Source organism: Mobula birostris, chromosome 12, assembly GCF_030028105.1.
Source record: "Mobula birostris isolate sMobBir1 chromosome 12, sMobBir1.hap1, whole genome shotgun sequence".
Taxonomy (NCBI): Eukaryota; Metazoa; Chordata; class Chondrichthyes; order Myliobatiformes; family Myliobatidae; genus Mobula; species Mobula birostris.
The window spans coordinates 61161640-61175489 of record NC_092381.1 but is presented as its reverse complement, the minus strand read 5'-3'; the positions used below and the strand labels follow the sequence as shown (position 1 = coordinate 61175489).

Genomic DNA, 13850 nt, shown 5'->3' with positions numbered 1-13850 from the left:
GATTCAACATCCACACTGTAAAGACCTAATTTCATTCCCTCTGCTACTGTTCAGTGGGTCCTCCCTTTCTTTCATTCTCTCAATAAACATTTGACCAGTGTTTTCAAAATTGTAATTGTTAAACCTTAGCCCTTATTTCATTTACAGTCCAATACAGAATTGGTATGATAAATTATTTTTAAGGCGATGGGTAGTTTTTAAAAATTTCTCCCATTCTGATAACTAAGCTGCTGCTTTTGTTTCATTATTGACTCAATGACACATACGCTCAGTGGCCACTTTATTACGTGTCTCCTGTACCTAATAAGGAGGCCAATGCTTCTGTAACCCATCCACTTCAAGGTTCGATGTGTTGTGCATTCAGAGATGCTCTTCTGCACATCATTGTAACAGTGGTTATTTGAGTCCTGTTGCCTTCCTGTCAGCTTCAACCCAGTCAGGCCATTCTCCTTTGTCCTCTCTGATGAGCAAGGCATTTTTGCTCATAGAAATACTGTTCTGGATTTTTTTTTGCATTGTTCTCTGTAAACTCTAGAGACTGTTTTGCATGAAAATCCCAAGAGATCAGTAGTTTCTGGGATACTCAAATCACCCTGTCTGGCACCAATAACCATTCCATAGTCAAAGTCACTTAGATCACATTTCTTTCCTTTTCTGGTGTTTAGTCTGAACAACAACTGAAAATGTCTGCATGCTCTAATGCATTGAGCTGCTGCTACATGATTGGCTGATTAGAAATTTGCATTAACGAGCAGATGTACAGGTGTACCTGATAAAGTGGCTACTGAGGGTATTTTCAACTGTACATCAACAGAGTTTGAGACTCGGTGCATCTCATGGAGATCTAATCCATGTAATCCTGAAGTCAAACTTGACAGGACTTGGTAAGATTTCTGAGTTTATTTAAGTGTGGTTTAATTTAACCATGCTTGTTTAGAATATTTCCAGAATTGCCAAGAGCAAATGGTGCCCAAGTGCAACATAGTACTAGGGGCAGAGAAATTATTTTTTGAATTTCCCCCTATGCCTTCCAACAACTCTTCTATATTCCACCTTTGGGCTGAAGGTTTATTTCTTCATTGCTTTCTTCACCCAAGATTTTGACGTTAAGGACCAATATCAATTCATGACTGCGTCATTATCATAAAACATTGCCTGAATGTTGTCTAGGTCTTGGTGCATTAGAAGCAAACATGTTAATGTATGACACTGCTGCATGCTGCAAGATTCAAACAACATTTCAGGCATGTGCTGATAAGAGCGAGATATGACTGATGACACAAAAGTAACAAACAATCATTTCTTAAAAAAGAGAGTCTAAACAGCTATCCCTAATATTCAATAGCATTTCTATTGCTCAACCCTGCTTTGACCAGAAATGGAATCGGACTGGCCTGTTAAATACTGTAGCTACCAGAGCAACAGAGTCTGAGTATCTTGTGCAAATGTTGTGAGCAGATTTGGCCTCATATCTAAGAAAGGCATTGGAGAGGGTCCAGAGGAGGTTTATGAGAATGATCCTGGGAATGAAAGGGGTTAATGCATGAGGATCATTTGATGGCTCTGGGCCTGCACTCACTGGTGTTTAGAATAATGTGCAAGGTGGGAGTGGGGGTGGTTTCATTCAAAGGCCTGAATAGAGTGAACATAGAACATACAAGTCTACAGCACTTACAGGCCCTTCAGCCCACAATGTTGTGCTGACCAGGTAACCTATAGAAACTGCCTAGAATTTCCCTAGCGCATAGCCCTCTATTTTTCTAAGCTCCATGTACCTATCTAAAAGGCTCTTAAAGGACCCTATTGTATCTGCTTCCAGCACTGCCATCAGCAGTGCATTCCACACACCCACCACTCTGTGTGGAAAAACTTACCCCTGACATCCCCTCGGTACTCATTTCCAAGCACCTTAAATCTATGCCTCCTCATGTTAGCCATTTCAGCCCTGGGAAAAAGCCTCTGGCTATCCACATGATCAATGCTCTCAACATCTTATACACCTCGATCAGGTTACCGGTCATCCTCCTTTGCTCCAAGGAGAAAAGGCCAAGTTCACTCAACCTATTCTCATAAGGTACACCCTCCATTCCGGGCAACATCCTTGTAAACCTCCTCTGCACTCTCTCTATAGTATCCACATCCTTCCTGTAGTGAGGTGATCGGAACTGAGATGTGGAGAAGATGTTTCCAATTATGTGAGAGTCTAGGATCAGGGGCACAGCCTCAGAGTGGAAAGATGTCCCTTTAGAACAGAGATGGGGAGGAATTTCTTTCACCAGAGGGTGGTGATTCTGTAAAATTCATTGCCACAAATAGTTGTGGAGGCCAAGTCATTGGATATATTTAAAGTGGAGTCAGATAGGGTTAGACCATAAGACATAGGAGCAGATTAGGCCATTCATCCAATCAAGTTTGCTCCGCCAATCTGTCATGGCTGATCTGAGATCTCATTCAACCCCATACACCTTCTCCCCATATTCTTTGATGCCCTGATCAATCAGGAATCTATCAACATCTGCTTTAAATATACCCACAGACTTGGCCTCCACTGCAGTCTGTGGCAGAGCATTCCACAGATTCACTACTCTCTGACTAAGAAGAATTCCTCCTTACCTCTGTTCTAAATGGTCGCCCCTCAATTTTGAGGCTGTGCCCTCTGCTTCTGGATACCCCCACTAGAGGAAGCATCCTCTCCACATCCACTTTATCTAGTCATTTCAACATTTGGTAGGTTTCAATGAGATTCCCCTTCTAAATTCTTCTAAATTCCAGTGAGTACAGGCCCAAAGCTGCCAAATGCTCCTCATATGTTAACCCTTTCATTCCTGGAATCATCCTCGTGAACCTCCTCTGGACTCTCTCCAACGACAACACATCCTTTCTGAGATATGGGGCCCAAAACTGTTGACAATACTCCAAGTGCAGCCTGACTAGTGTTTTATAAAGCCTCAGCATTATCTCCTTGCTTTTATATTCTATTTCCCTTGAAATAAATGCCAACATTTCATTTGCCAACATGATTTTTGATTAGTAAGCACGTTCAAGGTTGTGGGGAGAAAGGCAGGAGAACGGGGTTGAGAGGGGGGAAAAGTCAAACTTGATTGAATGGCAGAGTAGACTTGATGGTCCGACTTACCTAATTCTGCTCCCACTGTGTGTCTTATGGTCTTAGGGTCTCACCTCCTAATACCCAAAACAAGCCCACCATCTGGGAAGGACATCATGAATGTGATAGAAACTCTCCACTTATTTAGACAGGCATGGTGATAACAACACTCACAAACCTCATCTTTATCCAGGACTAAGCAGCCCATCAGGTGTGAAGATAGCACTGAAAGATATAGGAAAGCTTGCTTAGAATATGATTCTGAGTTGCAGGCTGGAAACGAGCCCACGGAGATAGTCTTTGTGGCCGAGTCACACGGTTGATTCAAGTGATTTTAATGGACAGCCAGGACCACACCAGTTCCAAAGGGATTAGGCTGCATATCAACTGCATTTGAAAGGCAGGAGGTGACATTATGGGAGACATCCAGGCTCAGAATGCCCAGGATTGTAATTAGATGCAATCCCTTGAAGCCATTCATGTCTTAAGTGCAGGAGAGAAGAGCGTGTAACATTGTAAGCATTAGTGACATGATTCATCCTGTGAATGTACATTCCTTTTTGTGACAATATGATGTGATACTCATGACTCATGGCATGGTATTATGTAGTCTATAGCTTTGCATCAGCTGCTAATGTTCTTTAAACGCAGCTTGAACCTGATGTAACTCCTCTATTCAGCAATAATACGAGGTCTTTCTAGAAGGATCTTTTTTTTTCTTCTGAAGTCACTGGCTTACTGTGACTTGAACAGAATTCAGCAACCTTCTGAATCAGAATCAGGCTTATTATCACTGGCAAGTGGAATGGAAGTTCTTTTGTGGCAGCCGTACAGTGAAAGACATGAAATTACTGAAAATTACAATAAAAATTAAATACAGTAGTGCAAAAGAGAAATAGTGAGGTAGTGTTCATGGATACCTCACATTGCTTGTGTGGGACTTTAAACTTGGCATTGCATCACACCACAGCACAGCTTTTTCCTTATTTGGTCACAGGATCAGAAACTAGAAACAGAAGCTGATCATTAATAATGGACACTGATGTGAGTTGGTGCACTCAGCTGCCTTCTTCAGCTATCAGATTACCTCCAATGCACACTCAAGACTGAACCGTAAACCTTAAGCTCTGAAGAACAAGGTAGCACTTACCCAGCCAAACAATAGAAAAAAAAAACACCTATTTTCATTTAATAATGACAACCCACTATATTACTCATGCTATGAGTGCATTTGTATTGACCTTTCTGTAACAGTTTAAAAAATGACATCAGAAATCCTATTTTTTCTTTCAGGAGAAGTGACACGAGCCAACAATGATGGAATGCAGAATGTCATTCTACCACTCGTATTTTTATCCTCGGTTTTATTGATTGGAATCTTTTTGATATCCAAGCAAAGGTATGTTTGCATATCTATTAGATTTAGGAATGTTAAAACTCATCAGAATGACTTGCTAAAGTTGTTTCTTTTCCCAATGTGATTTAAAGAATGCTTCAGAGATGATCTGAGTCACCAAGCTGACAAATTCTTAATTTTTCAAATAGTACGTTTGAAGTCAAGCTCAGAAATGGGTTTGGAGATTGGAGTTTTGCAGCAATTAAAACAAAATCATTATTAATTTAACTTGAAAATGAGACTTTTAAATACATCTGCAGTTTGCAGTTGTGCAGTGAGTATGACAAGGTAGCAGAATGAGCAGTTAATTGTACTCTCACAATCACAGGCCAAAACAGACCACACAATAAATATAGGGCTTCCTTCTGTTGCTCACGTTCTGAGAACAAATATTATTGAGAAAACAGCAGAAAAATGTCATGCAAAATGTAATAAAAAGCACAAGTTTTACTGTATCAGGAATGTCCTGTACTCAGAAGGACTGGATCATTCCAGCACCCTCTGCCCACTGTCACAACAGGTCCACAGCACATGCCATTTCATTGGCTCTTCACTCAATCCTGGAACATTTGGTTAACATCAGGATGCTCTTTATTGACTACAGCTCGGCATTCAATACTATCATCCCCTCAAACAAATCAATAAGCTTCAAGACTTTTGCCTCAATATCTCCTTGTGCAATTGGATCCTCGATATCTTCACTTGCAGATCCAAGTCAATGCAGATTGGCAAAAAATTCTCCTCCAAAATCTCCATTAGCACGGGGGCACCACAAAGCTGTGTGCTTTAGCTCCGCTTTACTTAGTTCATACTTATGATTGTTAGGCTAAGCACAGCTCCAATGCCATTTTTTTTTAGATTATGAGGACACGCAGTCTTCTTTTATTGTCATTTAGTAACACATGCATTAAGAAATGATACAATGTTCCTCCAGAATGATATCACAGAAACACAAGACAAACCAAGACTAAAAAAAACTGACAAAAACCACATAATTATAACATATAGTTACAACAGTGCAAAGCAATACTCTAATTTGATGAAGAACAGACCATGGACACGGTAAAAAAAAGTGTCAAAGTCTCTTGAAAGCCCATCATCTCACGCAGACGGTAGAAGGGAGAAACTCTCCCTGCCATGAGCTTCCAGCGCTGCAAACTTGCTGATGCAGCACCCTGGAAGCACCTGACCACAGCCGACTCTTGAGTCTGTCCGAAAACTTCGAGCCTCCTACCAGCCCTCCGACACCGAGCATCGAGCACCATCTCTGCCGAGCATTTCGACTCCAGCCCCGGCAACAGGCAATAGGTAAAGCCGAGGATTTGGGGCCTTCCCCTCCGGAGATTCTCAATCGCACAGTAGCAGCGGCAGTGAAGCGGGCATTTCAGAAGCTTCTCTAGATGTTCCTCCCTGCTTCTCACGTCTGTCTCCATCAAATCAGGATTGTGCACGGCCCCTATTTAACAAATACAATATCATTTCAGAGCTATTAAAAACTATTTAAGTTTGCTGGTGACAAAGCTGATGAAATAAAGGTTATGACAAATTAGCATGTAAGAGGGAGATTGACAATCTTTCTGAGTGATGCCAAAACAACCTCTCACTCAATGTCAGCAAGATCAAGGAGCTGATTATTGACTTCAGGAGGAGGAAACTAGAGGTCCATGAGCTACTTCTCATCAGGAATCAAAGTTGGAGAGAGTCAATGATTTTAAATGGCTTGGAGTTATCATTTCAGAGGATCTGTCATTGGTCCAGCACATAAGTGCCATTGCAATAAAAGCATAGAAGTGCCTCTACTTCCTTAGAAGTTTGCAGGCATTCAGTACAACATCTAAAACTTTGACAAACTTCGGTAGATGGATGGTGAAAAATATATTGGCTGGTTGCGTCACGGCCCAGTATGGAAACACCAATGCCCTTGAATGGAAAATCCTATAAAAAGTAGTGGATATGGCCCAGTCCATCATGAGGAAATTCCTCCCCAACACTGAGCACATCTACAAGGAGCACTGTCGCAGGAAAGCAGCATCCGTCATCCAGGCCACGCTCTCTTCTTGCTGTTGGAGGAACAGGAACCTCAGGACCCACCTCACTAGTTCCAGCAACAGTTATTATCCTTCAGTTCTCAGGCTCTTGTGCCAGAGTTAATAACTTCACTCAACTTCACCTGCCCCATCACTGAACTGTTCCCACAACATCTGGACTCACTTTCAAGGACTCCTTATATCATTTTCTTGATACTTATTGCTTGCTTATTTATTTATTATTATTATTATTTCTTTCTTTTTGTATTTGCAGTTTGTTGTCTTTTGCAGACTGGTTGTTTGTCCATTCTATGGATTTTCATTGATTCGATTGTGTTTCTTAGATTTACTGTGTATGCTTGCGAGAAAATGAATCTCAGTGTGGTATATGGTGACATATATGTACTTTGAGCTTTGTAGCTGTTCCAATGAATTCAATAAAATTAAGACTGATCTGAATCATGGTCTAAACTCCATCAGAATTGAGAATCTGATGTATTATCACTGGCTTTGTGATGAAATTTGTTGTGTAGTGGCAGAAGTATAGTGCAAAGATAAAAAAATACTATAAAGTACATGAATAGTATATAAAAAAAAGGAATAGTGAAGTACTGTTCATGGGTTTCATGGACTGTTCAGAAATGTGATGGCGGAGGGGAAGATGCTGTTCCTGAATCGATGCGTATGAGTCTTCAGGTTCATGTATTTCCTCCCTGGGAAGAGAGCAGGTCCTGGATGGTGCGTGTCACTAATAACATGTGCCTCCTTCTTCAGGCACCATCTCTTGAAAATGTCCTTGATGGCAGTGAGGGTTACACCCATGATAGTTACCATCACTTTGTATTCCTAGATTAACAAAAATCCTATTGAGTTCAGATTTAAAATTACTGAGCTAGCATCAATGACTTTCTGTGCAAAACAGCGGATCACTTCCAACACCCCTTGCTTAATTTCCCTCCTAAAAGGTGTGTCTCTGATTTTCATGTATGAGCCTGTGCTTTCTATACCCTTATCCACTGAGAAATGTTCTCTTCCATCTGCACTAACAATTCTTTTCAAAATCCTAAAGTATTGAGTTGATCAACAACGTTCCAGTTTACGTGACCCCCTTCTCATAACCAAGGTAACATTCTGGTGAATCCAGCCGGTATATCCTTGCTAAAGTTTCATAACCAGAATTGTACTCTTGTGCACAAACACTTGTATGCATCGGGAGCAGGAGGAGGCCTTTTGGCTCTTGAACCCTGCAGTCTGATTTAATAACATCGAGACTGATCTCAATTCTCTATCCATGAATGTGCAATAACCTTTCACTTTCCTGCCTTTCATGCATCCATCTACTTCTGCCTTAAAAATACCCGATGATTGGCTTTACCTCCTTTACGAGAATTCTAAAGATTCATAATCCTCTGAGGGGAAAAAGAACACTTCTTCTCTGTCCTAAATGAGTAAGTCTTTATTGTTAAATAACAACCCCTAGTTCTAAATTCTCTCACATGGGAAAAAAAAAACATCCTTCCACGTTCACCATATCAAGTCTCATGGGGCAGTGGTCCCCAACCTCTGGGCCGCAGACAGATACATTGCTGTGAAGAATGCAGTGGTGCAGCGGTAGCCAGAATGCACCCAGCACATCTTTAAGAAAGAAGCCAAGAAAAAACGAGTTAATTAATTAGGTGCTGCCCGGATGCTATCATGCCTCTCTCATTAGCCTAGCCTGTCCATCCTTTCCTTAAAAGGCAACTTGACTGTTCTAAAGGATTGGAGAAAACTACAGAAATGTGTAAACTCACCCATGTCCATCATGGGCACTAGCCTCCCCAGCATCGAGTACACCTGCAAATGGCAACGCCTCAAGAAAGTGACATCCATCATTTAGGACCCCCATCACCCAGGACATGCTCCCTTCTTATTGTTATCATCAAGGAGGAGGTACAGGAGCCTGAAGTATATGCTTATTGTTTCAGGAGCAACTTTTTCCCCTTTGCCATCGGATTTCTGAATGGACAATGAATAGAACCTCACTATTTTTTGCTCTCTTTTTTGCACAGCTTTTTAAATTTATTTTTATGTACAGTATAAAAATATTATGTATTGTAAACACGAGCAAATCTGCGGATGCTGGAATTTCAAGCAACACACATAAAATTTGCTGGTGAACGCAACAGGCCAGGCAGCATCTCTAGGAAGAGGTACAGCCGACGTTTTGGGCTGAGACCCTTCATCAGGACTAACTGAAAGAAGAGCTAGTAAGATGCCCCGCCTCCCCTCGTACCCCATCCGTTATTTATTTATTTATATACACACATTCTTTCTCTCTCTCTCCTTTTTCTCCCTCTGACCCTCTCACTATACCCCTTGCCCATCCTCTGGGCTTTCCCCACTCCCACTTTTCCTTCTCCCTGGGCCTCCTATCCCATGCTCCTCTCATATCCCTTTTGCCAATCACCTGTCCAGCTCTTGGCTCCATCCCTCCCTCTCCTGTCTTCTCCTATCATTTTGGATCTCCCCCTCCCCCTCCCACTTTCAAATCTCTTACTAGCTCTTCTTTTAGTTAGTCCTGACGAAGGGTCTCGGCCCGAAATGTCGACTGTACCTCTTCCTAGAGATGCTGCCTGGCCTGCTGCGTTCACCAGCAACTTTTATGCGTGTTGCTTATGTATTGCAATGTACTGTTGCCGCAAAAAACAACAAAATTTCATGAGATATGCCTGTGATGTTAAACCTGATTCTGGATACTGATTCTAAACATTACACTAATAAACCTTCTCAGAACCACTTTAAACTTCAAAGTAAATTTATTATTAAAGTACATACATAGATGTGTTGAATGGTTGGGAGGGTTTACCTGTGATGGACTGGGCCGAATCCACAACTTTCTATAGGGTTTTCCATTCAAAGTCATTGGCTGTGATGCAGCCAATCAATACACTCCCCACTACATACCTATAGAGATCTGTCAAAATTTTAGATGTCATGTTGAATCTTCGCAAACTCCTGAGGAAGCCGAGTGGCAGCTATGTTTTCTTCACAATCGCACTTACTTGAAGGGTCCAGGACAGGTCCTCTGAAATAGTAACACCCAGGATTTTAAAGTTGCTAACCCACTCTATTTCCGATCCTCCACTGAGGACTGGGTCATGCCCTCTGGTTTCCGACTCCTGAAGTCTATAATCAGTTCCTTGGTCTTGCTGAAATTGAGTGAGAGGTTGTTATTACTTTACTTTATACTTTATTGTCGCCAAACAATTGATATTAGAGCGTACAATCATCACAGCGATATTTGATTCTGTTCTTCGTGCTCCCTGGAGTACAAATCGATAGTAAATATTAAAAATTTAAATTATAAATCATAAATAGAAAATAGAAAAGGGGAAGTAAGGTAGTGCAAAAAAACCAAGGGGCGAGTCTGGATATTTGGAGAGTACGGCCTAGGTCCGGGTCAGGATCCGTTCAGCAGTCTTATCACAGTTGGAAAGAAGCTGTTCCCAAATCTGGCTGTACGAGTCTTCAAGCTCCTGAGCCTTCTCCTGGAGGGAAGAGGGACGAAAAGTCTGTTGGCTGGGTGGGTCGTGTCCTTGATTATCCTGGCAGCACTGCTTCGACAGCGTGCAGTGTAAAGTGAGTCCAAGGATGGAAATTGGTTTGTGTGATGCGCTGGGCTGTGTTCACAATCTTCTGCAGCTTCTTTCGGTCTTGGACAGAACAACTTCCATACCAGGTTGTGATGCACCCTAGAAGAATGCTTTCTACGGTGCATCTATAAAAATTAGTGAGGGTTTTAGGGGACAGGCCAAATTTCTTTAGCTTTCTCAGGAAATAAAGGAGCTGGTGGGCCTTCTTGGCAGTGGACTCTGCTTGGTTGGACCAAGTCAGGTCATTTGTGATATTGACCCTGAGGAACTTAAAGCTTTTGACCTGTTCCACTTGCACACCACCAATTTAAATGGGATTGTGCGGTCTGCTACTCCTGGAAGTCAACAACCAATTCCTTCGTCTTGCTGACATTGAGGGATAGGTTATTGTCTTCGCACCATCCCACCAGGTTCTTAATTTCCTCTCTGTACTCAAACTCATCATTACCCGAGATACGGCCTACAATTGTGATGTCATCAGCAAACTTATATATTGAGTTCGATGGAAACTTGGCTACACAATCATGGGTGTACAGTGAGTACAGCAGGCGGCTGAGTACACAGCCTTGTGGGGCGCCAGTGCTCAGAGTGATTGTCGAGGAGAGCTTGTCCCCTATTTTTACAGCCTGGGTCCTGTCTGTGAGGAAGTTGAAGATCCAGCTGGTATTATGACACCACTCAGCCAGAATTTCAATCTCCCTGCAGTATGCTGATTCATCAGCAACTTTGATTTGGCCCACAACAGTGGTGTCATCAACAAACTGGGATGTGGCATTGAAGCATTGCTTAGCCACATAGTCATAGGTGTAAAGCAAGTAGAGCAGAGGCTAAGCACATGACCCTGTGGTGCACCTCTGCTGATGGAGATCGTAGAGGAAATGTTATTGTCAATCCGAACTAAATGGGTCTGCAAGTGAGGAAGTCGAGTATACAATTTCACAAGGAGGTATTGAGTGCATTAATATCATTTCCGTAAATAAGGAAACCAAAACTATACTTAATATTCCAGATATATTGTCTTGTCAATGCCCTGCATTATGGATAACATTCTTACCTTTGTATTCAGGTTTTCAACCAATAGACAATACCATTATTACCTTTCCAATTACTCCCTATTCCTGTAGCAGGACATTCCCTTCCCTTGGCATCATAAAACTCGGTAATCTCTCACCAGTAAGATAACATGCTTTCTTAGTTTTCTTGACCAAATGTACACCATTACCTTCCCAACCCTCCCACATTATACTCCATTTGCTCTTTTATTCTATATTTCAGATACTAATGGCTTCCTGTCTATCACATCTACCTGACCTATTATCTTAAGGAAGTTGTGAGTGTGCAATCCAAACCCCTCTGTTCCTCTACTCTTTGTACTCTATTATGCATTCAAATACCTTGCTTGCCTTTTCCAAACATATTGCCTCACTTCCCAGGGCTGAATTCCATTTGCAGTCCTTTTCAAATTTCTGAATAGTTCATGAACGCCACCTCACTATCCCTCTTTTGCACTATTTATTTTAACTTATAGTCATTTTCAAATGTTGTGAACTGTACCGATGCCACTAACAACCTTTGTCAGTGAGAATAAACCTGATTATGACGTTAATCTATTCTGTTACTTATCTATTACTGTCTTTCTGCAATCTACAGCTCCAACACTCCTAATGTTGGTATCATCATACCCTTCTATCCATGATTCAACATTTAATCTGAATCATTGATAGAAAAACAGATTTAGTGTTTCAATACCCTAACACCTCTATACTTACCTGTTGCGAAAACTCTCACTGAGCTATACACTTTGCTCTCTGCCACTTGAGTTCACTTTGAATTCATCTTGCCACTTTCCTTGGAATCCTATGATCTAATCATCACCTACTGTCAACTTCTCAAAAAAAAACAGTTGTTATTCAGACATAACTTTTTCTCAAGCCTATACTGACTGTTCTTGATGAACTAGTGTTTTTCCAAATAATGTGCCAAAGATGCTATGGAAAATAACAGTCGTAAACTCAGGCACAGGTCAAACCAGAAGATGCTTGAGTCATTCTACTTATGGTATACTTATGTGTACAAAGTTTATTTTGAGGTCAAAATTACACATTATGAACAATTTGACCCAAAGACTTCTTCCAATAATTTTCTTTCTACAGATGTCAGCCTGACAGGCTATGATTTCTCATTCTATCATTTTTATGTTTTAACAGCTGTATGACATTAACAGTTTTCCAGTCATTTGGCGGCATGCCTCTGGCTAGAGATTTGTTAAATGGTCAGAGTCGCTGCTATTTGCTCTACTTTTAAGAGTCTGGGATACATTAGATGCACTTGTGATAGGTGGTTGGGATAGGCTTCTTCATGGAGGAAAGTGGAAGTGAGAGGTTGGAAAGTATTTTAGAGATTCAGGTCTGCGAATGCCTGTGAACTTGGTGATATGCATTAGTAGAATTTGAGAATGTGAACAAATGTTGTAGACTTGGAGGGAATGAGAGGAAGAGATGACTGAGATATGAAGTAATTTAAAATAAGGTTGAGAGTTATAACAGAGGTACCACTTAAGCCTCAAAGAGCACAGGAATCTTGGATTAGAAGTTAAAATGCAAACTGAGAGGCTGGTCAGGACCATGCAGGAAAGCCAAGCTGAGTTTTAAAGAGGCAAAGGAGAGAATTTCAGCAGCTAAGGCAAGAGCAGAGCCTGGTAATGATGCAGGGCTGAAAGCTGTTGGACTTTGTAATGTTCAGTTACAGGGTTCAAAGATCCTCTCAAGGTCAGATTTTGCAAACCGCCGTGCTGGTGACAGGAATAATCGAGTAAAGGGGCCACAAAGACTTTAACCTCCTAATTTTCTAGGGAGTAGCTAGGAGATTTTTCCTCATCCTCTAATGCTGTTGGACATGTCAGAGTTGATAGAATAATGAAGGGAGTTAGCAACGAGGTTGAGTTGTGACAGATTCTTGAAAGACAAGGTATTTGATAAATTCAAACCTAGCAAATTGAAAGGCCGTGTGATCACAAGGAAAGTGAGAATTTGGTCCCAAAATTGGTTCTGCTGTGGAGAGCAAAGGTGACAAGAAAGTAATGCTTGCCTTTTAGGTCATATTTCCAACGATATCAGGTAGATGAGAATCCTTGGAGGGCATTGGAGATAAATGTCAGAACAGAAAAAAAATCCTTGCAGTTGATTCTCTGGCTGCAACTGGATAAATAAGGATAGGACCGGATGTGTGGTTTAGCCTGGCAGGTGAAGAGGTATATTTGGGGAGGTTGGTATAGTCGATCCTGTCAAAGGATGCAAAAGGCACAGGGAAAATGCTGGTGGAGGTGCTGCATGATGGATTCAATCCTGGCCTCGGGGCATGTCTGTGTAGAATTTGCATGTTTTCCCTTTGACTGTGTGGGTTTCCCTGTCTGCTCTGGATCCCTTCTATATCCCAAAGGAGAGGGTTAGTTAGCTACTTTAATTTAAGAGAGTGGTAGAGTCTGGGGATATCTGAGGGAATTGGTGGCAGGATAACTTGGGATCATTGTTAATGGACGCTCGGTGGTCAGCATGGAGTCAAGTGGGCTAGAAGGACTGTTTCTGTGCTGCATAGTTTTATCTTTCAAAATAATCATGATAGTAACAAAAAGGAAGTCAACTAAGCATTCAGATTATAGTGTATAAGTAGATGGAATTAATTAATAT

The 13850-nt window shown here is 41.4% G+C and overlaps 1 protein-coding gene across 9 annotated transcripts in view; it reads left to right on the top strand.

The window, feature by feature from the left end:
• Window positions 1-13850, top strand: part of lepr (leptin receptor) — a 236324-nt gene that overhangs the window by 109200 nt on the left and 113274 nt on the right. For all 9 annotated transcript variants that reach the window (XR_011888024.1, XR_011888022.1, XR_011888018.1 and 6 more), the window contains one exon: window positions 4400-4505. Coding sequence is in view for 1 of the 9 variants with exons in the window: in XM_072273875.1 (XP_072129976.1) it covers window positions 4400-4505 (106 nt within the window). In the remaining 8 variants the exon portion in view is untranslated. The remainder of the gene's footprint in view (window positions 1-4399; window positions 4506-13850) is intronic.